The sequence below is a fragment of the Columba livia genome, chromosome 28 (genome assembly GCF_036013475.1).
Source record: "Columba livia isolate bColLiv1 breed racing homer chromosome 28, bColLiv1.pat.W.v2, whole genome shotgun sequence".
NCBI classification, from domain to species: domain Eukaryota; kingdom Metazoa; phylum Chordata; class Aves; order Columbiformes; family Columbidae; genus Columba; species Columba livia.
In genome coordinates, this window is record NC_088629.1 from 1,668,097 (window position 1) to 1,690,532 (window position 22,436).

General features: G+C 68.2%; 4 protein-coding genes across 5 annotated transcripts; 3 read left to right on the plus strand and 1 right to left on the minus strand.

Annotated features, from left to right (window-relative positions):
• Positions 1 to 298: 298 nt before the first annotated feature.
• Positions 299 to 4,350, minus strand: ADAMTS4 (ADAM metallopeptidase with thrombospondin type 1 motif 4). 2 transcript variants are annotated; one of them, XM_065042997.1, is made up of 9 exons: positions 4,123 to 4,350; positions 3,089 to 3,412; positions 2,767 to 2,899; positions 2,514 to 2,684; positions 2,139 to 2,425; positions 1,866 to 2,052; positions 1,612 to 1,787; positions 1,364 to 1,539; positions 640 to 1,275 (listed from the first exon to the last, which is right to left on the minus strand). In XM_065042997.1, exons 1-9 carry the CDS (start codon positions 4,261 to 4,263, stop codon positions 867 to 869), a joined length of 2,004 nt encoding a protein of 667 aa, XP_064899069.1. In that variant the 5' UTR covers positions 4,264 to 4,350; the 3' UTR covers positions 640 to 866. The 2 variants fall into 2 exon arrangements, with proteins under 2 accessions (XP_064899068.1, XP_064899069.1); XM_065042996.1 differs by lacking the exon at positions 4,123 to 4,350 and having other exon boundaries at positions 299 to 1,275; positions 1,364 to 1,787; positions 3,089 to 3,755.
• Positions 4,351 to 6,992: 2,642 nt separating this feature from the next.
• NDUFS2 (NADH:ubiquinone oxidoreductase core subunit S2) lies at positions 6,993 to 12,749 on the plus strand. The gene is made up of 14 exons (XM_065043063.1): positions 6,993 to 7,147; positions 7,308 to 7,414; positions 7,959 to 8,149; positions 9,956 to 10,076; positions 10,276 to 10,388; positions 10,484 to 10,558; positions 10,663 to 10,740; positions 10,842 to 10,927; positions 11,036 to 11,155; positions 11,245 to 11,374; positions 11,895 to 11,990; positions 12,171 to 12,254; positions 12,491 to 12,548; positions 12,646 to 12,749. Exons 1-14 carry the CDS (start codon positions 7,044 to 7,046, stop codon positions 12,681 to 12,683), a joined length of 1,401 nt encoding a protein of 466 aa, XP_064899135.1. The 5' UTR covers positions 6,993 to 7,043; the 3' UTR covers positions 12,684 to 12,749.
• A 216-nt stretch (positions 12,750 to 12,965) lies between these two features.
• FCER1G (Fc epsilon receptor Ig) lies at positions 12,966 to 15,527 on the plus strand. Its single transcript, XM_065043190.1, has 5 exons — positions 12,966 to 13,192; positions 14,516 to 14,607; positions 14,774 to 14,815; positions 15,033 to 15,053; positions 15,206 to 15,527. The coding sequence occupies exons 1-5, from the start codon at positions 13,135 to 13,137 to the stop codon at positions 15,260 to 15,262; spliced, it is 270 nt and encodes an 89-aa protein (XP_064899262.1). The 5' UTR covers positions 12,966 to 13,134; the 3' UTR covers positions 15,263 to 15,527.
• A 232-nt stretch (positions 15,528 to 15,759) lies between these two features.
• Positions 15,760 to 21,670, plus strand: PEX19 (peroxisomal biogenesis factor 19). Its single transcript, XM_065043153.1, is given in 9 exon segments — positions 15,760 to 16,009; positions 16,608 to 16,696; positions 16,777 to 16,942; positions 18,932 to 19,017; positions 19,418 to 19,573; positions 20,281 to 20,337; positions 20,339 to 20,458; positions 21,313 to 21,357; positions 21,457 to 21,670. Coding segments are annotated over 9 exon segments (828 nt in total). The 5' UTR covers positions 15,760 to 15,954; the 3' UTR covers positions 21,511 to 21,670.
• The last annotated feature ends 766 nt before the right edge of the window (positions 21,671 to 22,436 follow it).

Sequence of the window (22,436 nt, forward strand, 5' to 3'; positions counted from 1 at the left end):
GAAGAGGGTCCCGGGAGCGGCGTGGGGTGCGCGGATGGCGGCGGTGTGACGGGCGGTAGGACCCGGGGGAGCCCGAGAAGGCAGAAGGGGGCGTGGCTTCTCTGTGTTCCGCCCATATTTGGCATGTCTAAAGAAAGCCCCACCCCCGCACTTCGTCGCCGTGGCAACTGCGCACGCCACCGCTCTCACTTCCGTGTGGTGGTCCCGTTCCTACTGGCAACGTCACGGCAGGGGCGCGCTCTGATTGGACACCGACACGCGTGGCCTCCGGGGTGGTGGGATCCCCTGGGTCCTCCCGTCCCTCCGCTGCCGCCCAGACCCCCCCTGGCTGCCGATCCCGGCGAGCGCCCACCCCCCCACGGAGCCCCGGGTGCCCCCTGTGGAACCGTGTGGCGGATGTGCAGCCCCCGGGGGTGCCCCGGCCAGGGGGTCGCTCACGCCCCCCCAGTAAAGTCCCGTTCTGGGCAAGCCCGGTGAGGCCCGATCCTGGGGGGCAGGGGGTGCTGGTGGCACCCGGGGGGGACAATGACACCGGGGAAGGATGCTGGGAGCACACGGGGCGGGCGGGGTGACCGCAGCTGCGCCCCGGGACGTCGCCGCGCCTGGCACGGCCGGTCACACACACACCACACCGGCCGCTCCATAAATAGCTTTAAATAACCGCGCTGCGCTACATGACAGTGCGGGGGGCTGCGCTGGGGGGGGGTACAGCCGGGGCGGGGAAATGGGGGGCCCTGGGCCTGCCCAGGGGTTGCCCCGCGAAGGGGCTGAGGTAGATGCGGTGACCGCGGCGCGAATGCGCCGTGGGCAATAAATAACCAAATAAATAGTCGCTGCGGTGCCGCCGGCATCGCTCCGTCCTGCTGCTACTTGTGGCGCCGGCGGCTCCTCAGGATCTCCAGGATCTCGGCTTTCTGCTTCTCCCAGGCCGCCGATGACCGCGGCGGTGCCCGCGGCACGAAGAAGCTGTATTTCAACCGCGGCGGCTGCCGCTCGTCCACCACCAGCGCCTGCAGCACCAGCGGCTCCCGCAACGGCCCCCGGCCCGCCAGCGTCTCGGTGGCCGCCGTGGCCCCGCTGTAGCGTAGGGTGACGCCGCCGGGCAGGGCCACGTCCGTCGGGGACGGCACCAGGACGTAGCCGCCGTTGAGCAGGGACCCGCCGTCCGGGCGCCGCAGAGCCAGGAAAACGTCCTCGCCACCCACCGCCGAGATCTGCCGCACCAAGAGGTGCGTGGCCCCCGCCGGGATGGTCACCACGTCGTTGTAGCCGTAGCTGTGGAGCACAGCGGGGTTGAGGGGGGGGACGATGGCAGCCCGGAGGTGGCGTCCCCGCAGCGCCACCGCCGCCATCGGGTGCTTACCGGGCTTTCGAGAAGGAGCCGTAGACCTTGGAGCAGCCGGAGCCGTCGCCGCCGCACGTCATGCACTTGTCGAACTTCTTCTTGGAGCCGATAACGCGGTCGCAGCCGGCGGGGACGCAGCGGCCCCGCACGCACACCCCGGTGCCCTCGGGGGAGCAGGGGGTCCCGTCGGCGACCTGCAGAACAACCCGGCGTCAGCGCCCGCCGGCGGCACCGCGGGGCGCGGGGGGACCGGGGGCGACGCTCACCCGCGGCTGCAGGACGTGGTAGTAGCCCAGGGTGCGGGACTGGCAGGTCAGCTTGCACTGGTCGCGCTCGGGGACCCCGCTGTAGCGCGGCACCCAGTCCTGGGGGGCCGGGAGCCCCCTGACGAGCTCGGGGCGGTTGTTGTAGGCGGCGCATTGCTCCTCGCGGAAGGTGAGGGCTGCGGGGGGTACGGTCAGTACGGCCGGCACCCCCCAGCCCCCCCCAGCGGTGTCACCCCCCCGCCGCCCCCACTCACGGGTGCTGCCGGGACACTCCTCCACGTTGCAGGACTGGAAACGGGTCCGCTTGCCCTCGCAGTACCGGCCGCCGTGCTGCGGCACCGGTGCGGTGCAGTTGCGGTGGGAGAGGCGGACGCCGCCGCCGCAGCTCCGCGAGCAGCCGCCCCACGGCCCCCACGGCCCCCAGCCGCCGTCCACGGGTGTCTGCAGCCGCGAAACGCAACGGGAGGGGGTCAAAAAGGCGCTGGCGGGTGGGCGCCCACCCCGCAGCCCCCCACCCCGGGACTCACGGTGAGCTCCCGCACACGGGCGCCGCCCACGCACAGCCCGTCCATGCAGACGCGTCCCGGTGCGCACGGCGTCCCGTCGGCCCAGGGGAAGTGCTTGGTCTGGCAGACGGAGCGGCCGTCGGCCTGGCCGGTGCACCAGAGCCAGGTGCAGGGCGGCTGCAGGTCCCCGCAGTGCCGCGACTCGGGCCCGAAGGCGAGCTGGCATTGCCGCGCCAGCGGGTACACGCTGCCCGGCAGCGCCGACGGCAACTGCAGCCACTCCGGAGGCTTGTCCAGGAGACAGTGACCTGCGGGGACACGGCACCGCTGCACCGGGGTCCCCGAAGGCGCCGGGACCCCCCCCCCTGCGCCGTCACCCTTCGCGCTGGGTGGTACCGTGGCCGTTGTCCAAGAAGTCGGTGATGAAGCGGGCGCTGCACGGTGACCACATCTCGCCGGGCTCCAGCGAGGAGAGCACGGGAGCCATGACCCGGCGGGCGGCTCCGGCGGCGCCGTTCAGCTCCCGGCAGGGCTGGGAGGTGTCGTGCAGCATGTTGAAGACGTGGCCTGTGCCGGGGGACGATGTTGTCAGCCCTGGGGAGGTTCACGGGCAGCAGTGGGACCCCCCCGCCCCGGCCCCACCGCTCACCCAGCTCGTGTGCGGCCGTGAACGCCGACTGCAGCCCGTCGTCCTCCACGATGGCGCAGCTCCGCTCGGGGTCGCACATGGTGCCCACATCGGCCATGCCCAGCGTGGCACAAGTGGCCGCCCCACACAAGTCCTGGGGGCGTGCGGAGGGTGGGAGGGGGCTCGGGGGCACCCCAAAACCTGGCCATGGGGACCCCGCCAGCCCCCGAAACCACGGACACCCCACGGGCTTGGCCAGGACGCAACCACCGTGGGGGGAACCCTGCCAGCCCAAAGGGACCCCCAACCACCCCGGACCCCCCCAAGCCGTCACCCCCCGCACCTGCCGCGTGAAGAGGATGGCGGTGTCGAAGTGGAGGGGACTGTCCTCGTCGGGGACGTTGAGCCCCTTCTGCCACTGGCAGAAGTTGCGGAGCATCTGGGCGGCGTTGGAGGTGATGGGGGGTCCCGGGGTGCCCTGGCCCAGCACCACCAGCCGCGTCACCCGCAGCTCCACCGCATTGCCCAGGCTGCCGTGGCGAAACGAGCGGGCGGCCGCCGCCAGCACCGTCAGCAGGTACCGCCGCAGCCCCGCGCCGTGGAACCGCGACATCGTCTCGTCCGCCACCACCAGCATCTCCACGTACCGCGGCACCGAGGCGAAGCGCTGCCGGGGGAGCGGGGCGTTGGGTACGTCCCGGATATGTCCCGGTGCCCCCCAGCACCGGCTCCGTCCAGCCCAGTGCAAACTGGTGGCCCCGGACCGCGCAGCAGGGCCCCGGTGTCCTCAGGGTCCCGCAGTCCCGGTCACTCCCCCGGGGCGGGTCCCGGCGCTGCCCCCGGAGGCGGAGGGTTCGCCCGGCCCGGCCCTGGTCCTGCCCCTCCCGGGCTATCCCGGGCCGGTGTGTCCCGCCCCATCCCCGTCCGTCCCAATCCATCCCAGTCCCAGCCCGTTTCGGTCCGGTGTGTCCCGCCCCATCCCGGGCTCCGCCCATCTCAATCCCGCTTCGCCGTGTCCCAGCCTGTCCCGGTCCGATGTGTCCCGGTCTATCCCAATCCATCCCAGTTCCAGCTCCTCCCGGTCCGATGTGTCACGGTCCATCCCGTCCCGTCCCGGTCCCGGTGTCCCCGCCCGGTCGTACCTTGGCTCGTACCTTGTCCCGGTCCATCCCAATCCATTCCAATCTATCCCAGTCCGAGCCCATCCCGGTCCATCCCAGCCCGTCCCAGTCCGGTGTGTCCCAGCCCGTCCCAGTCCCAGCCCGTCCCGGTCCGGTGTGTCCCAGCCCGTCTCAGTCCCATCTCATCCCGGTCCGATGTGTCCCGCTCCATCCCATTCCGGCACTGCCCGGTCCCGGTGTCCCGGCCCGGTCGTACCTTGGCTCTCCTCGGGGCCGGCCCCACGCGGGACCGTGTCCCGGCTTCGTCCGCTGCCGTGACGGGACACGCGGGGTCGGGGGCGGCGGCGGCGACAGCGGCGACAGCAGCGACGGCAGCGACCAAGAGCACGCGGCGCATGGCCCGGGCACCGCGACAGCGACAGCGGGAGGCGACAGCGGGTCCCCGCGGCTCTGCCGCCGCCGCCGCCGCCGCCTTTTAACGGGCGGACGGGCGGGGCGGAGCGGGGCAGCCCCGGGCGGGGGGGGAACCGGCCCCCTCGTTCCGGGAAGGCAGAGACGGTCCCTGGGGAGCGGGGCTGGGGATTCCCCGCACCGGGACCCCCTGACCGGGACACCCCCACCGGAACCCCCCCACTGGGACCCCGCACTGGGCCCCCACCTCTGGGACTCTCACCGGGACCCCCCTCACTGAGATGCCCGCACCGGGACCCCCCCACTGTAACCCCTCCACAGGGACCCCGCAGCGGGACCCCCTCACCTGGATCCCTTACCGGGACCCCCCCACTTGGACCCCCCACTGGGACTCCCCAATTGGACCCCCCCACTGGAACTCCCCACTGGAACCTCCGACCGGGTCCCCCCCACAGGGACCCCGCACTGGGAACCCCCCCCACTGGAACCTCCCACTGGCCCCCCACCCCGGAACCCCAGGATCCTCCCACCATGACCCCTCATTGGGGCGGCTGCGGGGCCACCCCCGGGGTGGGGGGTCAGAGTCAGGGAGGGCATCTGCTTGGGGTGCCTGGGGTGAGCGCAGGGCACCCTGGGGTGGCTCCACAGCACCCGCTGCCCCCAAACCCCCCCTGCTGCATCCCCTCCATCCCTCCTCATCCTCCTCATCCTCCCTGTCCCCGCCCAGCCCTTCAGTCCCCCCCCCATGTCCGCACTTCCCAGCAGGGCCACCCGCTGTGTCACCCCTCGAGTCCCCACCCCCAGGGCCGCATCCTGCTTCCTCCCTTCTGGGAACAGGGGGGTCAGACCCGTCCGTCCATCTGTCTGTCCGTCCTGCCCCAGCCCCCCCGACCCCCCCATCTGGGGTGCCCTGCGTGGCCCCGTTGCTGCCGGTGCCGTCCCCGCTGTCCCCGGGAGAACAAGGGGGTGACGCGGCCACGCACAAAAGCGGCCGGTGGCACCGGGTGCCGCCGCACAAAGGGCCTCTGTGCCACCACCACTGGTGCTCGGCGGCACCCGTGGGACCTGCTGGTGACACGACCGGGAGCGGTGACACTGCCAGGGCCGTGGAGCCACCGAAAGCCACCGCGACCTGGCACCTGCTGTGGTGGCATCCGCTGGGCTCCAGCATCCGCTGCTGTCACCATCCGCCGGAGCCGGTGTCCCAGGGGTTGCGGTATCCGCTGGCTCCGGCATCCGGCACAGCTGCAGCCCTGGGATGGGACAACTGCTCCGGCCACCACCTGGCAGCTTTGGTACCCAGCATCTGAGCCTCCGGCACCTCCAGCATCCACTGGCTCCGGTATCCCTGGCTCCAGTATCCCAAACTCCAGTATCCCCAATTCCAGCATTCCCAGGTTCAGCACCTCCAGTTCCAGCACCCCCAGTTCCAGTATCCCCCACCTCCTGTATCCCCAGTTCCATCATCCCCAGCTCCAGCACCCCCAGTTCCAGCATCCCCAGTTCCAGCATCCCCAGCTCCTGTATCCCCAGCTCCAGCATCCCCCAGCTCCTGTATCCCCAGCTCCAGCATCCCCAGCTCCAGCACCCCCAGTTCCAGCATCCCCAGCTCCAGCATCCCCCAGCTTCTGTATCCCCAGCTCCAGCCCCCCCAGCTCCTGTATCCCCAGCTCCAGCATCCCCCAGCTCCTGTATCCCCAGCTCCAGCATCCCCAGCTCTAGCACCCCCAGTTCCAGCATCCCCAGCTCCAGCATCCCCCAGCTCCTGTATCCCCAGCTCCAGCCCCCCCAGCTCCTGTATCCCCAGTTCCAGCATCCCCAGCTCCAGCATCCCTAGTTCCAATATCCCCAGCATCCCCAGTATCCCCAGTGTGTGGGGCACCCTTGGGTGCCAGCGGGGCTCAGTGTGCGGGGACCCCCCTGGCTGCCCGGGGCCGGCTCCAGCCCCCGCAGGGTGTCCCCAGCTGGGGGGGTGGCCAGTGGCCAACATCTGGCCGGCATCACCCGCGCGGCCACCATGACTCACGCCGGGCCGGGAACAGCCGTGACGTGGGGGCTCCGCGGGCGCTGGCGTCACCGGGGTCGGTGACGCAGGGTGAGGCCGCGGGGCCGGTGTGACCCCGCGGCTGTGGGGACATGGCGGGGGACAGGGGACACAGAGGGTCCTGGCACAGTTGGACCTGTCCCCGGTGAGGGGGACAAATGATGCTGGAGCGGGAAGGGGGGTGCAGTTTGGCCAGAGGGGACACAGCACAACTTTGGTCACCCCGCTGCAGTCCCCGAGTGGGGAGACTTGGGGACATGTTCCCCCCCCGCCATCACACCGGGACACTCTGCTCCTCCTTTGCCCAGCGTGTTCTGCTCGGCCTGTCCCCGTCACTCTGTCCCCTCTGTCTGTCCCTTCCAACCCCTCTCACCCCTGTTCCTACCCCCTTTGTTCCCATAACCACCCCTCTCCACTCCTTCTCCAACCCCATCCCTCTGTCCCCACCCCTGTCCCCTCTGTCCCCACCCCCGTCCTCTCTGCCCCCATCTCTGTCTCCCCGGGACCGCCCCGTCTGGCTGCCCGGCACAAAGATGGCAGCGGCTCCAATAGCCGTTTCCCGGATGTTTCCCTTAGTAAAAATGGAGGGCAAGGGGTGAGGGGAGGTTGGGTGGGGGGCATTGCCCTCGGTTAACATGGCAGCACCTCAGACCTTCGCTTGCCCTCCCCAAACATGACACCCCGGCCCCGCCCACTGACGCAGCGTGTGGGCGGGGCGGCCCATGCGCGGTGCCAAGGGCAACATGGCGGCGCTGCGGGTGCTCGGGAGGCTCCGGGCACCTTCGGGGCTGCGGGCGGCGGCGCCGCTGGGCCCGGCCCCGGCGCGGTAAGAACGGCGGGAGCGGGGCGGCGGGGCCCGGCAGGGGCTGCGGGGCCCGGTCCCGGTCCCGGTCCCGGTCCCGGTCCCGGTCCAGGTCGCCGTGGGGTCCGGTCCCGGTGGCGCCCGGTCCCGGTGGCGCCCCGCTCACGGCCCGGCCGGTCCCCAGGTCGGCGCGGCAGTGGCAGCCCGATGTGGAGTGGGCCCAGCAGTTCGCCGGCGCCGTCATGTACCCGAGCAAGGAGACGGAGAAGTGGGTCCCGCCGCCCTGGAACGGTGAGAGGCGGCCGGGGGGGAAAGCGGGACCCCGGGGGGGTAATTAACGGGGCCTGGGGGGGAAACGGGACCCTGGGGAGAACGGGGCCCTGGAGGGGAATGGGGCCCGGGGAGGGGGAAAGGGGACCCAGGTGGGAACAGGGCCCGGGGGGGCTCTGGGGGGGCTTCAAGGGTCCTGCAGAGCCCCCTCATGGGGGCCCCGAGGCCCGTCAGGGTGGAACCGGGTGCCCTGGGGGGCTCTGAGAGGCTATTTGGGGTCCCCCGAATACTCAGGGAGGCACTGGGGGCCCCACGGGGGTCAGTGGGTGTGGGTGCCCTGGGGCCTGGGACTCAGGCTGTGAGGGTTTTGGGGCTCTGCAGGTCCCCCCTGCATCCCCAGGCAGCCCAAGGCGCTTGGCGCCGGCCCAGGGCGCTGGGGACGCCGCGTTCCCAAAGTCCAGCCAAGCCCCCAGCGCGGCTTGGCCGTCTGTCCGGCGTCCGTCCCGTGCGTCCGCGCTGCCGCGAAGGGTTTGAACACCCCCCCGTGTCCCCCTCTCCGGCGCAGACAAGGACCCTCTGGCGCACAAGAAGGTGTCCAGCCTGACCATCAACTTCGGGCCGCAGCACCCGGCGGCGCACGGCGTCCTGCGGCTGGTGATGGAGCTGAGCGGGGAGACGGTGAAGAAATGCGACCCCCACGTGGGGCTCCTGCACCGCGGCACCGAGAAGCTCATCGAGTACAAGACGTATCTGCAGGTGAGGGGCTACTGGGGTGGAATGGGGTTATTGGGGTGGAATGGGGCTGGGGGTTATTGGGGTGGAATGGGTTTACTGGGGTGAAATGAGGATGGGGGTTATTGGGGTGGAATGGGGTTATTGGGGTGTAATGAGGATGGGGGTTATTGGGGTGGAATGGGGCTGGGGGTTATTGGGGTGGAATGGGGTTACTGGGGTGTAATGAGGATGGGGGTTATTGGGGTGGAATGGGGTTATTGGGGTGGAATGGGGTTATTGGGGTGGAATGGGGTTATTGGGGTGGAATGGGGCTGGGGGTTATTGGGATGGAATGGGGTTACTGGGGTGTAATGAGGATGGGGGTTATTGGGGTGGAATGGGGTTATTGGGGTGGAATGGGGCTGGAGGTTATTGGGGTGCAATGGGGCTGGAGGTTATTGGGGTGGAATGGGGTTACTGGGTATAATGGGGTTGGGGGTTATTGGGGTGGAATGGGGTTACTGGGGTGGAAGGGGGTGGGGGTTATTGGGGTGCAATGGGGCTGGGGGTTCTTGGGGTGGAATGGGGTTACTGGGGTGCAATGGGGCTGGAGGTTATTGGGGTGGAATGGGGTTACTGGGTATAATGGGGTTGGGGGTTATTGGGGTGGAATAGGGTTATTGGGGTGGAATGGGGCTGGGGGTTATTGGGGTGAAATGGGGCTGAGGGTTATTGGGGTGGATGGGGTTACTGGGGTATAATGAGGTTGGGGGTTATTGGGGTGGAATGGGGTTACTGGGGTGGAATGAGGATGGGGGTTGTTGGGGTGGAATGGGGTTACTGGGGTATAACGGGGTTGGGGGTTATTGGGGTGGAATAGGGTTATTGGGGTGGAATGGGGCTGGAGGTTATTGGGGTGGAATGGGGTTACTGGGGTATAATGAGGATGTGGGTTATTGGGGTGGATTGGGGTTATTGGGGTGGAATGGGGCTGGGGGTTATTGGGATGGAATGGGGTTACTGGGGTGTAATGAGGATGGGGGTTATTGGGGTGGAATGGGGTTATTGGGGTGGAATGGGGCTGGAGGTTTTTGGGGTGAAATGGGGCTGGGGGTTATTGGGGTGAAATGGGGTTACCGGGTATAATGGGGTTGGGGGTTATTGGGGTGGAATGGGGTTATTGGGGTGCAATGGGGCTGGGGGTTATTGGGGTGCAATGGGGCTGGGGGTTATTGGGGTGCAATGGGGCTGGGGGTTATTGGGGTGCAATGGGGCTGGGGGTTATTGGGGTGGATGGGGTTACTGGGGTATAATGAGGATGGGGGTTATTGGGGTGGAATGGGGTTACTGGGTATAATGGGGTTGGGGGTTACTGGGGTGTAATGGGGTTACTGGAGTGCAATGGGGCTGGGGGCTCCTGGGGTGCAATGGGGCTGGGAATTACTGGGGTATAGTGGGGTTATTGGGGTGTAATGGGGCTGGGGGTTACTGGGGTATAGTGGGGTTACTGGGGTGTAATGGGGATTATGGGGTGTAATGGGGCTGGGGATTATGGGGTGTAATGGGGTTACTGGGGTGCAATGGGGCTGGGGGTTATGGGTTATGATGGGATTGGGGGTTACTGGGGTGTAATGGGGTTATTGGGTTATAATGGGATTGGGGGTTATTGGGGTGCAATGAGTCTGGGTGTTACTGGGGTGTAATGGGGTTATGGGTTATAATGGAGCTGGGGGTTACGGGCTGTTCCCCATCCCTCTGTCTGTCCCGGGCTGGGGGGGTGGGGGATCTCTGTGCGTCCGTCCGTCCGTCCGCTCCAGCAGCCGCCGCTGGGCGCCGTCTCTCCCGCAGGCGCTGCCGTATTTCGACCGCCTGGACTACGTGTCCATGATGTGCAACGAGCAGGCGTATTCGCTGGCCGTGGAGAAGCTGCTCAACATCCGCCCCCCCCTGCGCGCGCAGTGGATCCGAGGTGAGACCCGATCCCAGGGGATCACGCCCCCCCCACCGCCGCTTTTTGGGGGGGCTCCAGCTCCTTTACACCCCCCATATTGCCCAGGGTGGCATCTCCCATCTCTCCGCACCCCCAACCGCCGTTTCCCCCTCCCCAGGGATACATGGGGGGCCAAGGGGGTCCCCCCTGCACCCCTGACCCCCCCGCGCCCCCCCAGTTCTCTTTGCAGAGATAACGCGGCTGCTGAACCACATCATGGCGGTGACCACGCACGCGTTGGACATCGGCGCCATGACCCCCTTCTTCTGGATGTTTGAGGAGAGGGAGAAGGTACCAGACGGTGTCACCGCAATGTTGGGGTCGCGTAGGGGTTTGGGGGGCTCAGGGGGGGTTTGGGTGCAGCGTTGTCCCCTCTGTCCCCGCAGATGTTCGAGTTCTACGAGCGCGTCTCGGGCGCGCGGATGCACGCCGCCTACATCCGCCCCGGCGGGGTGCACCAGGTGAGCCCCCCCCCGTGCCCACGGGGTGTCCCCGCGTCCCCCCTGTGGGTGATGACCCCGCTAAGGGTGTCCCCAGTGTCACCCTCACTGTCCCCCCCATGCAGGACCTGCCCCTGGGGTTGATGGACGATATCTACGAGTTCGTCAAGAATTTCTCCACGCGGATCGATGAAGTGGAGGAGGTGAGAGAAGATGGGTGTCCCCCATGTCCCCCGTGTCCCCCAGCTCTGGGGACAGTACCCGACCCCCCCCAGGACCTGCTGACCGACCCCCCTGCCCGCAGATGCTGACGAACAACCGCATCTGGAAGAACCGCACGGTTGACATTGGTGTGATCACAGCGGAGGAGGCGCTCAACTACGGCTTCAGGTGGGGCTGGGGACACCGGGGGGGGGGTTCCCGCATCCCCTCAGCCACTTTGGGGCCCGTTGTGGGGCATGGGACCCCCCCGTTGGGCGCTGACCCCCCTTTGCGCAGTGGGGTGATGCTGCGGGGCTCAGGGATCCAATGGGACCTACGCAAGACCCAGCCGTACGACGTCTACGACCAGGTGGAGTTTGACGTCCCCATCGGCACCCGCGGCGACTGCTATGACAGGTGTGTCACCCCCCGGCTCTGGGGGGGCCCGTTGGGGTCTGACACCCCCCCGGACGGGCTGCGGGTGCTGACCGGGGGGGGGTCCGCAGGTACCTGTGCCGCGTGGAGGAGATGCGGCAGTCGCTGCGCATCATCCTGCAGTGCCTCAACAAGATGCCCGAGGGGGAGATCAAGGTGGACGATGCCAAAATCTCCCCACCAAAGCGGGCGGAGATGAAGGTGACTGTCTTGTGTGTCCCCGCCCGGGGCTCCTGTCCCCCTCCCCCCCCCTCCTCCCGGGGCTCCTGTCCCCCTCCCCCCCCCCCCTCCCGGGGCTCCTGTCCCCCTCCCCCCCCTCCCGGGGCTCCTGTCCCCCTCCCCCCCGCTCCCGGGGCTCCTGTCCCCCCCGCTCCCGGGGCTCCTGTCCCCCCCGCTCCCGGGGCTCCTGTCCCCCCCGCTCCCGGGGCTCCTGTCCCCCCCCCGCCCGGGGCTCCTGTCCCCCCCCCGCCCGGGGCTCCTGTCCCCCCCCCGCCCGGGGCTCCTGTCCCCCCCCCGCCCGGGGCTCCTGTTCCCCCCAGCCTCACCGCAGCAGCAGGAACCGCGGTTTGGTGCGTCAGTTGCTCGTGTGGACGGTTTTGCCGGATTATCGGCTGCCGTGTAGGGCCCTACGCCACGGAGGGGGGGGTCAAAGCACGGGTGGGGGACACCAGCATGTCCTGCCCGCGGTGACAGCGCCGGTGACACCGTCCCCTCCCCGCAGACGTCCATGGAATCGCTGATCCACCACTTCAAGCTCTACACCGAGGGCTACCAGGTGCCCCCCGGAGCCACCTACACGGCCATCGAGGCCCCCAAGGTGCGACTTGTCGTGGTGTGACGGTCACACGTGTCCCCTGCGATGCTCTGGGGACACCGCAGGGCTCCTGTCACCAGGGGGGTGGCCTGTCCTTGTCCCCAGGGCTCTGCCCTTGTCCCAGACTATTCCTTGGGGGCCGGATGTCCCTCTGTCACCAGCCCTGTCCCCATGTCCCCACAGGGTGAATTCGGCGTGTACCTGGTGTCTGACGGCAGCAGCCGCCCGTACCGCTGCAAGATCAAGGCGCCGGGATTTGCACACCTGGTAGGAGCGGCCGAGGGGGGTTTTGGGCTGGGGGGGCACAGCTGGCCCCCCCATGGCAAGCTGGGGTCCCTGGTCCACCACCCAAAGTGTCCCATGAGGCCACGTGTCCCCTCGTGCCTCTGCTGCTTCCTTTCTCTGCTGATAACTGACCACTTCCCCCCACACCCGCGCTGGGGGGGGCCGCGTCCCCTCCCCAGGGTTTGGGGGGGGCTGACGGGGGTCCCTGTGCTCCACAGGCTGGACTGGATCGCATGGCCCGGGGCCACATGCTGGCGGACGTGGTGGCCATCATCGGTATGTCCCCTCCCTGGGGGGTTCCTGCCCCAGTTTGGGGGGTTCCTGCCCCGGTTTGGGGGCCAGTCCTGCCCTGACACCCCTGTCCCCCCCCCAGGCACACAGGACATCGTCTTCGGGGAGGTGGATCGGTGACACCCCCGGGTCTCCTGCTGCGTGTGCAACCCCCCCGTTATTGAGTTCAATAAAGACTAAATCGTGTCGTGTGTGTCCAGTGCTTCTTTACCCCCCCAGCCGGAACTCGTGAGCCCAGTAATACCAGTAAAGCCCAGTAAAGCCCGGCTCTTCCTCCCCATGCCGGGCTTGCGGTTGAGCTTCCCCTTCCTGCGGCCGCAGCCCCACCGGGGGAACCGGGAGGCACCCTGGGATTTTGCCTCCCCCCTGCTGACCACAGCAGGACGGGGGGGCCACGAGGGGGACGGGTGACACTTGGGGACAGTTCGCCTGGCCCTTGAGCAACGTCCCCGCCGGCCTTTGCGGGAGGGGAAGCGAGGAGGGGTGGCGCGAGTTTGGGAGGAAGGCGCTGGTGCTGCGGGCAGTGGCTGGGGCACCGGCACCCCGGACACCCCCAGGACACCCCGGGGTGATGGGCACCCACCTGCTGCTCGCAGCCACTCTACTGCTGCTGCGGCCCCCGGCGGCAGGTGGGGACAGGGACGGGGGTCCCAGGGGACAGGGAGTGGCTGGATGGGGACAGGGACCCTGTGGGGACAGGGAGCGGCTGGATGGGGACAGGGAAGGGGGCCCCATGGGGACACGGAGCAGCAGGTGGGGACAGGGGACCCTTTGAAGACAGGAACAGGGGACCTGGGCGATGGGGACAAGGACCCTGTGGGGACAGGGAGCAGCTGGATGGGGACAGGGTGGACAGGGACCCTATGGGGACAGGAAGAGGCTGGACAGGGATCCTGTAGGGACAGGGGTCCCGGGGGACAGGGACCCTGTAGGGACAGGGAGTGGCTGGATGGGGACAGGGAAGGGGGTCCCAGGGGGACACGGAGCAGCAGGTGGGAACAGGGACCCTTTGAGGACAGGAGACCCAGGGGATGGGGACAAGAACCCTGTGGGGACAGGGAGTGGCTGGATGGGGACAGGGATCCCGGGGGTAAGGGGAGCAGCAGGTGGGGACCAGGATGGGGGTCCCAGGGGGCCAGGGAGCGTCTGGATGGGGACAGGGATGAGGGTCCCAGGGGGACAGGGAGCGGCTGGTGGGGACAGGGATGAGGGTCCCAGGGGGACAGGGAGCGGCTGGTGGGGACAGGGATGGGGGTCCCAGGGGGACAGGGAGCGGCTGGATGGGGACAGGGATGGGGGTCCCAGGGGGACAGGGAGCGTCTGGATGGGGACAGGGATGGGGGTCCCAGGGGGACAGGGAGCAGCTGGTGGGGACAGGGATGGGGGTCCCAGGGGGACAGGGAGCGTCTGGATGGGGACAGGGATGGGGGTCCCAGGGGGACAGGGAGCGGCTGGTGGGGACAGGGATGGGGGTCCCAGGGGGCCAGGGAGTGTCTGGATGGGGAGAGGGATGGGGGTCCCAGGGGGACAGGGAGTGGCTGGTGGGGACAGGGATAGGGGTCCCAGGGGGACAGGGAGCGGCTGGATGGGGACAGGGATGGGGGTCCCAGGGGGACAGGGAGCGGCTGGTGGGGACAGGGATGGGGGTCCCAGGGGGACAGGGAGCAGGTGGTGTGTGCGCAGCCCTTGTGCTGGTTCCTTTGCTGTTGTCATCATCCCTTGGGGACAAGCCAGGACCCGTCGCATCCCTGGGGTGCTGGTGGCTCGGGGGGGGGCCACCCCAGGGATGTGTGACTGTCCGAGGGGACATGGGTGCTGCCGCCACCCCTGGGACCCTCCGGGACCCGCTGCACTCCCATGGGAGGGGGACACGGGAGCTCTGGGTGTCTGGGACATTTGCGGGGTCCATCCTGGGGTGACGCTGCCCTGGGACCCCCCCGTGTCCCCCCCAGCGGCGCTGATGGAGCCTGAGTTGTGCTATGTGCTGGACGCCATCCTGTTCCTCTACGGCCTCGTCCTCACCATCCTCTACTGTCGCCTCCGGGTGAGCGCAGGATTGGACCCCCCTAACCCCCCAGGACCCGCCTGAACCCCCTTTTGTTGGGGCGACTCCGGGGCGGGGGGGGGGGCGCAGCAGGTGCTCCCCCACTCCCCATGGACCTTTTTCCTCTTCTTATTTCTTTCTTTGTCTTTTTGGCGACCCCCCCCAGTTCCTGGTTCACCGCAAGTCGCAGCAACGAGCCGGCAAGGAGGTAACGGAGGGGGGGGCAGAATCGAGGGTGGGGGGGTCGGGCTGGGGCACCCCGGGAGGGGTGGACCCCCCAGCGATGGGAATTGAGGGTGCTGGGGGGGGCAAAGAAATCCCGGCTTCCCTGGGGATTGGGGGGGTGCAGGGGGCTGGGGGGGGCGGGTGTGTCCGTGTCCGCCCCCCCCTCCTAAAGCTCTTTCTCTTTCTCTTTCCTGGAGCAGACAGAAGAAGCTGTTTACACTGTAAGTCAGAGGGAGGTGACACGTCCCCGAGGGCGGGGGGGGTTCCTGTTCTTGGTGGGGGGGACACCGTGACACATCGCACACGTCGGGTGGGAGCCCTTGGGGTGACAGCTGGGGGGACACAGGGACCCCGTAACCCCCCTCTGCTGCAGGGACTCAGCGGAGAGAGCCAGGAGATGTACGAGACCCTCCAGTACCAACAGTCCTGACCCCCCCGCGATGTCACCCCTCGTCGTCCCCCCCCGGACCCCCCCACCCGGGACTGCGATGGAGAACCGGAGCTTTTTCCCCTGGAAATCGCTGGTTTTGCCCCAAACCGTGTCCAGGCTGGGGCTGCCGCGGTGCCGGGACCCCCGGAGCCCGGGGGGGGGTGGTGAAGCTGCCCGGGGGTGCCCCCCCGGTCCTGCTGTACCCCCCTTTTTTCTGCCGTACCCCCCAATAAAGCAGCACTGAGGGGCAGGAGCGTTTGTGTCACCACGGAGGTGGCGGTGGTGGCACCGGGCTTTGGGGGGCAGGATGGGCTGCGCGGGTGGCAGCGCGGTCCTGGCTGGGACCCCAAAATCTGGGAGCTCCATAGTTGGGACCACATGGGCTGGGACCCCCCAGAACTGGGACTCTGAGGGGCTGAGACCCCCAAATCTGGGACCCCCAGACCCGAGACCCCCCCGCCCGCTGTGGCGCCGCCTGGCGGGCGCACGGCTGATCTGCGCCGCGAGGGGCGTGGCCCAAAGGGGCGTGGCCCCACATGGGCGTGACATATCGTGGGCGTGGCTCATAGCGGGCGGGGCTCCCGAGGAGGGCGTGGTCTCCCAGTGGGCGTAGCTCTCAGAGAGGCGTGGTCTTTCCGTGGGCGGGGCTCGGCGGTCCCGCCCCCTGGCGGCGGAGGCGGAGCGGTGCCAAGATGGCGGCGGAGCCGGACCCGGGGCCTGACCCGGAGCTGGAGGAGCTGCTGGACAGTGAGCGGGGCCGGCGGGCGGGGGGACCCGGGGGCACCGGGGTTATGGGGTGCAGTAGGGCTGGGGGTACTGGGGTGTAATGGGGTGACTGGGAGTGGAGTGGGTCTGGGGTATATTGGGGTGGAATGGGGTTACTGGGGTGTAATGGGGTCACTGGGATATAATGGGGCTGGGGGTTACTGGGGTGCGATGGGACTGGGGGTTACTGGGGTGTAATGGGGATATTGGGGTGTAATGGGGCCGGGGGTTGCTGAGGTGTAATGGGGTCACTGGGAGTGGAGTGGGTCTGGGATATATTGGGGTGTAATGGGTTTACTGGGGTGTAATGGGATTACTGGGGTGTAATGGGATTACTGGGGTGTAATGGGGCTGGGGATTACTGGGGTGTAGTGGGGATACTGGGGTGTAGTGGGGATACTGGGGTGTAGTGGGGTTACTGGGGTATAATGGGGCTGGGGGTTACCGGGGTGCAGTTATTGCAGTTATTGGGGCACAGCCAGGTGGGGGGACCCAGCGGGGGCTCTCAGGGGTGCAGGACGTCACTTTGGGGACAGGGGGGGATCCAGGGGGGGTCCCCTCATCCCGTCTCCTCCCCCAGGTGCCCTGGATGACTTTGAGAAGGCCCGACCGGCGCCCCCCCCGCCGCCCCCGCCTGGGGCGCAGCCCCCGCCCAGCGCCACCGCCCAGGTGTGACACCCCGGGGTGTGACCGGGGGGGGGGACACACACGCGCCGCGTCCCCGCCGGGGTGACCGTGCCCCCGCCCAGGCCGCGCTGTTCGCCTCGCAGGAGCGGTTCTTCCACGAGCTCTTCGAGGGCGACTTGGCCTCCCAGGCGGCCGCCGAGTTCGAGGCCGCCATGCAGGAGCTGGCGCGGGAGGAGCCGCAGCTGGTGGAGCAGTTCCAGAGGCTCTCGGAGGCGGCGGGAAGAGTGGGTGAGGGCACCTCCGGGACCCCCAGGACCCCCTGCTGCCCCCTGGGGCCCCACATTGTCCCCTGGGACCCCCTGCAGCCCCATGGCATTGGCACACACCAATGGGGCAGTGGGCAGAGTGGCTGAGCGCTGTGGCCTCTCAGGAACCCCCACAGCACCCCCATTGCCCCCCAGGACCCCCTGCTGCCCCCCAGGACCCCACATTGTCCCCTGGGACCCCCCGCTGCCCCATGGCATTGGCACACACCAGTGGGGCAGTGGGCAGAGTGGCTGAGCACTGTGGCCTCTCAGGAACCCCCACAGCACTCCCATTGCCCCCCAGGACCCCCTGCTGCCCCCCAGGACCCCACATTGTCCCCTGGGACCCCCTGCAGCCCCATGGCACTGGCACACACCAATGGGGCAGTGGGCAGAGTGGCTGAGCACTGTGGCCTCCCAGGAACCCCCACAGCACCCCCCATTGCCCCCCAGGACCCCACGCTGCCCCCCAGGACCCCACGCTGCCCCCCAGGACCCCCTGGAACCCCACACTGCCCCCTGGGACCAGGAAACACTGAGGGGGCAGTGGGCAGAGTGGCTGAGCACTGTGGCCTCCCACGAATCCCCACAGCCCCACGGCACCCCCCATTGCCCCCAAGGACCCCACGCTGCCCCCCAGGACCCCACGCTGCCCCCCAGGACCCCTTGGAACCCCACACTGCCCCCTGGGACCAGGAAACACTGAGGGGGCAGTGGGCAGAGTGGCTGAGCACTGTGGCCTCCCACGAATCCCCACAGCCCCACGGCACCCCCCATTGCCCCCAAGGACCCCACGCTGCCCCCCAGGACCCCACGCTGCCCCCCAGGACCCCTTGGAACCCCACACTGCCCCCTGGGACCAGGAAACACTGAGGGGGCAGTGGGCAGAGTGGCTGAGCACTGTGGCCTCTCAGGAACCCCCACAGCACCCCCATTGCCCCCCAGGACCCCCTGCTGCCCCCCAGGACCCCACATTGTCCCCTGGGACCCCCCACTGCCCCATGGCATTGGCACACACCAATGGGGCAGTGGGCAGAGTGGCTGAGCACTGTGGCCTCCCAGGAATCCCCACAGTCCCACGGCACCCCCCATTGCCCCCCAGGACCCCACGCTGCCCCCCAGGACCCCCTGGAACCCCACACTGCCCCCTGGGACCGGCAAACACTGAGGGGGCAGTGGGCAGAGTGGCTGGGCACTGTGGCCTCCCAGGAACCCCTACAGCCCCACGGCACCCCACGCTGCCCCCCAGGACCCCACGCTGCCCCCCAGGACCCCACGCTGCCCCCCAGGACCCCACGCTGCCCCCCAGGACCCCTTGGAACCCCACACTGCCCCCTGGGACCGGCAAACACTGAGGGGGCAGTGGGCAGAGTGGCTGAGCGCTGTGGCCTCCCAGGAACCCCCACAGCCCCACGGCACCCCCCATTGCCCCCCAGGACCCCACGCTGCCCCCCAGGACCCCACGCTGCCCCCCAGGACCCCTTGGAACCCCACACTGCCCCCTGGGACCAGCAAACACTGAGGGGGCAGTGGGCAGAGTGGCTGAGCGCTGTGGCCTCCCAGGAACCCCCACAGCACCCCCATTGCCCCCCAGGACCCCACGCTGCCCCCCAGGGCCCCCGGGACCCCCTGCTACCCCCTGGAACCCCACACTGTCCCCTGGGACCCCCTGCAGCCCCATGGCACTGGTACACACCGAGGGGGTGGCAGTCCCCTCAGGACCCCCCGAGGCACTCCCTGCGGCCCCCCAGCACCCCCCACTGCCCCAAGGGACCTGCGTTCGGTTCAACGCCAGTTGGCACCTTGCGTTGTCACAGCACCAGGTGTCCCCCCATGTACCGGGGGCTCCCCAATCCTCCATGGAGAGGGGGAAGGTTTGGGGTGCTGTGGGACACCCATTTAGGGATGCGGTCCCAACAACAAGACTCAGAGCGGTGTCCCCGTCCCCAATGGCGTCTCCCGGTCCCCGCAGGGAGCGACGCGGCGTCGCAACAGGAATTCACCTCCTGCCTGAGGGACACGCTGAGCGGCCTGGCCAAGAACGCTACTGATCTGCAGGTAACGGGGCACCGGCCGGGCCCCCCGCGGCGTCACCGTGGCCCCGCTCACCATGTCCTTTCACCCCATTCTGGGGATCAAGATGGAAAGGGGCAGTGTCAGGAGGATGGAGCCAGGCTCTTCTGGTGACAACCAGGGACAGGACAAGGGGCAATGGGTGCAAACTGCAACACAGGAGGTTCCGCTGGAAGATGAGAAGCAACTTGTTGGGGTGAGGGTGGCAGAGCCTGGCCCAGGCTGCCCAGGGGGTTGTGGAGTCTCCTTCTCTGCAGACATTCCAACCCGCCTGGACACCTTCCTGTGTAACCTCATCTGGGTGTTCCTGCTCCGGGGGGATTGCACTGGATGAGCTTTCCAGGTCCCCTCCAACCCCTGACATTGTGACTGTGTGTCCCCGCAGAGCCCGGCCGAGGAGGAGCTGGTGACGGCGCTGGCGGGGCTGGGGCTGGAGGACGGGGACGGCGAGGCCGGTGTCCTGCCCGCCGTGCGCGGCGTCATGCAGAGCCTGCTCTCCAAGGACCTGCTCTACCCCTCGCTTAAGGAGATCACTGACAAGGTTTGGCGCTGGGGTCTGTCCGTCTGTCCCCTCAGTCCACAGGGACCCTGGGGTCTATCTGTCCATCCCCTCCGTCCACGGAGACCCCGGGGTCTGTCTGTCTGCCTTCTTTCTCTGTGGGGACCCCAGGGTCTGTCTGTCCATCCCTTCCACCCACAGGGACGCCGTGGTCTGTCTGTCCATCCCCTCCCTCCACAGGGACCCTGGGGTCTGTCTGTCCTTCCTTTCTATCCACAGGGATCCTGGGGTCTGTCTGTCCCTCCCTTCCCTCCACAGGGATCCCGCGGTCTGTCTGTCCCTCCCCCCCATCCACAGGGATCCTGGGGTCTGTCTGTCCATCCCCTCCGTCCACAGGGATCCTGAGGTCTGTCTGTCTCTCCCTTCCCTCCACAGGGATCCCAGGGTCTGTCTGTCCATCCCCTCCCTCCATGGGGACCCCAGGGTCTTTCTGTCCATCCCCTCTGTCCACAGGGACCGCGGGGTCTGTTTGTCCCTCCCCTCCTGCCATGGGGACCCCGCGGTCTGTCTGTCCATCCCTTCCCTACACGGGGACCCTAGGGTCTTTCTGTCCATCGCCTCCATCCACAGGCGTCCCAGGGTCTGTCTGTCCATCCCCTCCCTCCGCATGGACCCCGTGGTCTGTATGGGGCTCAGGACGGGCTGGGGGGCCACGGCGGGGTCCCGTTGTGACGCCGCTGTCCCCGCAGTACCCCGAGTGGCTGCAGCAGCACGGCGCGGCGCTGCCGGCCGAGCAGGTGGCGCGGGTACCGGGAGCAGCACAGCGTCATGTGCCGCATCTGCCGGCAGCTGGAGAGCGAGCGGCCCGGCGAGGGCGAGGCGGAGCGGCGGGCGCGCTTCGAGACCCTCCTGGACCTCATGCAGCAGGTCAGCGCCATGCGGGGGGACACGGGGACACCCCTGACACACCCTGAGCTGCCCCCATTCTCCTGAGCCCCCCAAGCTGTCCTGAGCGGCCCTGACGCCCCCTGAGACGCCCTGAACCCCTCCCGAGCTGTCCTGACCCCCTGTGATCCTCTCGAGCTGTCCTGACCCCCCCAAGCCACCCTGAGACACCCTGAACCCCCCAGAGCTGCCCTGAACCCCCCAGAGCTGCCCTGAACCCCCCTGAGTCGCCCTGTCCCCCCCAAGCTGCCCTGACTTCCCTTGATGACCCCCCCAAGCCACCCTGACCCCCTGTGATCCTCTCGAGCTGTCCTGACCCCCCCAAGCCACCCTGAGACACCCTGACCTGCCCCAGCTGCCCTGAACCCTCCTGACCCCCCCAATCCTCCCAAGCTGTCCTGACCCCGCTCCAAGCCGCCCTGAGCCACCCTGAACCCCCCAGAGCTGCCCTGAACCCCCCAGAGCTGCCCTGAACCCCCTTGAGTCGCCCTGTCCCCCCCAAGCTGCCCTGACTTCCCTTGATGACCCCCCCAAGCCACCCTGACCCCCTTGAGCCGCCCTGACCCCCACGAGTTGCCCTGAACCTCCCTGACCCCTCAGAGCCACCCTGACCCCCCTAAGCTGCCCTGAGCCCCCCAGAGCCACTCTGACCGCCCCCCCCAAACTGCCCTGAGTCCCCCGATCCCCTCAAGCCACCCTGACCCCCCCCCCCGACCCACCTTGAGCTGCCCTGACCCCTCAGAACCTCCCTGACCCCTCAGACTGGCCCTTACCCCCCCCATTAGCTGCCCTGACCCCCCCTAAACCACCCTGACCCCCCCTGTGTGTCCCCACAGCTGCAGGAGCTGGGCCACCCACCCAAGGAGCTGGCGGGGGACACGGTGAGTGTCCCCAGGGGGTGGGGGGACCTGCCCGGACCCCCCCCCGGATGCCTGGGTCCCCCGACTCACCCCCCCCCCCCCCCCCCCCCATCCCCGCAGCCCCCTGGTCTCAACGTGGAGCTGCCGGGCGCCGAGCAGTGTCGCCTCATGTAGAGCCTCGTTACGCACTAATTAACACCCCGACGAGGATGAGGATGAAGATGAGGATGAGCAGCCCCGGCTCTGCTGTCTCATGGGGGTGGGGGTGTGGGGACCCCCACCCCGGGGACACGCGGGTGTCCCCAAATGTCCCCAATAAACACGTTGGCACCCACGCTGGCTCCCGCCTGGGGAAACTGAGGCAGGGGTGGCCGAGGAGGGGGGGACACCCCAAGTGACACAGCATGGTGACCCTGCAATAACATGAGGGGGTCGTGGGGCGACCCTACAATAACAGGGGGGGCACAGGGAGACCCTACAGTAACAAGGGGGTACACAGGGTGACCCCACAGTGTCACAGGGTGACCGTACGGTAAAGAGGGTGCAGGGCGACCCTACAATAACACGAGGGGGTTGTGGGGCGACCCTACAATAACACGGTGGGCACAGGGAGACCCTACAATAACAATGGGGGACACAGGGTGACCCTACATTAAGGAGGGTGCAGGGCAACCCTACAATAACAAAGGGGGCACAGGGTGACCCTACAATAACAAGGGGGGACATGGACTGATCCCACAGTGACATGGGGTGACCCTACATTAAAGAGGGTGCAGGGCGACCCTACAATAACAAAGGGGGGCACAGGGTGACCCTACAATAACAATGGAGGACACAGGGTGACCCTACATTAATGAGGGTGCAGGGTGACCCTACAGTAACAAGGGGGCACATGGGGTGACCCTACATTAAAGAGGGTGCAGGGCGACCCTACAATAACAAAGGGGGCACAGGGTGACCCTACAATAACACGGGGGGACATGGGGTAACCCCACAACGAGACAGGGTGACCCTACAATAACATGGGGGGCACAGGGTGACCCTACAATAACAAGGGGGGACATGGAGTGATCCCATAGTGACATGGGGTGACCCTACAA

What these genes read in the sequence shown, in the direction of transcription:
- ADAMTS4 (XM_065042996.1), bottom strand. Translation starts at nt 3,740, where the DNA reads ATGGGCGGAGCCCGGGATGGGGCGGGACACACCGGACCGAAACGGGCT. An exon ending in CCCGTGTGCGGGAGCTCACC is followed by an intron (nt 2,053 to 2,138) that starts GTGAGTCCCGGG and finishes TCGCGGCTGCAG; the next exon opens with ACACCCGTGGACGGCGGCTG. An exon ending in GGCTCCTTCTCGAAAGCCCG is followed by an intron (nt 1,276 to 1,363) that starts GTAAGCACCCGA and finishes TGTGCTCCACAG; the next exon opens with CTACGGCTACAACGACGTGG.
- NDUFS2 (XM_065043063.1), top strand. Translation starts at nt 7,044, where the DNA reads ATGCGCGGTGCCAAGGGCAACATGGCGGCGCTGCGGGTGCTCGGGAGG. An exon ending in GCGCGCGCAGTGGATCCGAG is followed by an intron (nt 10,077 to 10,275) that starts GTGAGACCCGAT and finishes GCGCCCCCCCAG; the next exon opens with TTCTCTTTGCAGAGATAACG. An exon ending in GCGCTCAACTACGGCTTCAG is followed by an intron (nt 10,928 to 11,035) that starts GTGGGGCTGGGG and finishes CCCTTTGCGCAG; the next exon opens with TGGGGTGATGCTGCGGGGCT.
- FCER1G (XM_065043190.1), top strand. Translation starts at nt 13,135, where the DNA reads ATGGGCACCCACCTGCTGCTCGCAGCCACTCTACTGCTGCTGCGGCCC. An exon ending in TCCTCTACTGTCGCCTCCGG is followed by an intron (nt 14,608 to 14,773) that starts GTGAGCGCAGGA and finishes GACCCCCCCCAG; the next exon opens with TTCCTGGTTCACCGCAAGTC. An exon ending in CAGAAGAAGCTGTTTACACT is followed by an intron (nt 15,054 to 15,205) that starts GTAAGTCAGAGG and finishes CCTCTGCTGCAG; the next exon opens with GGACTCAGCGGAGAGAGCCA.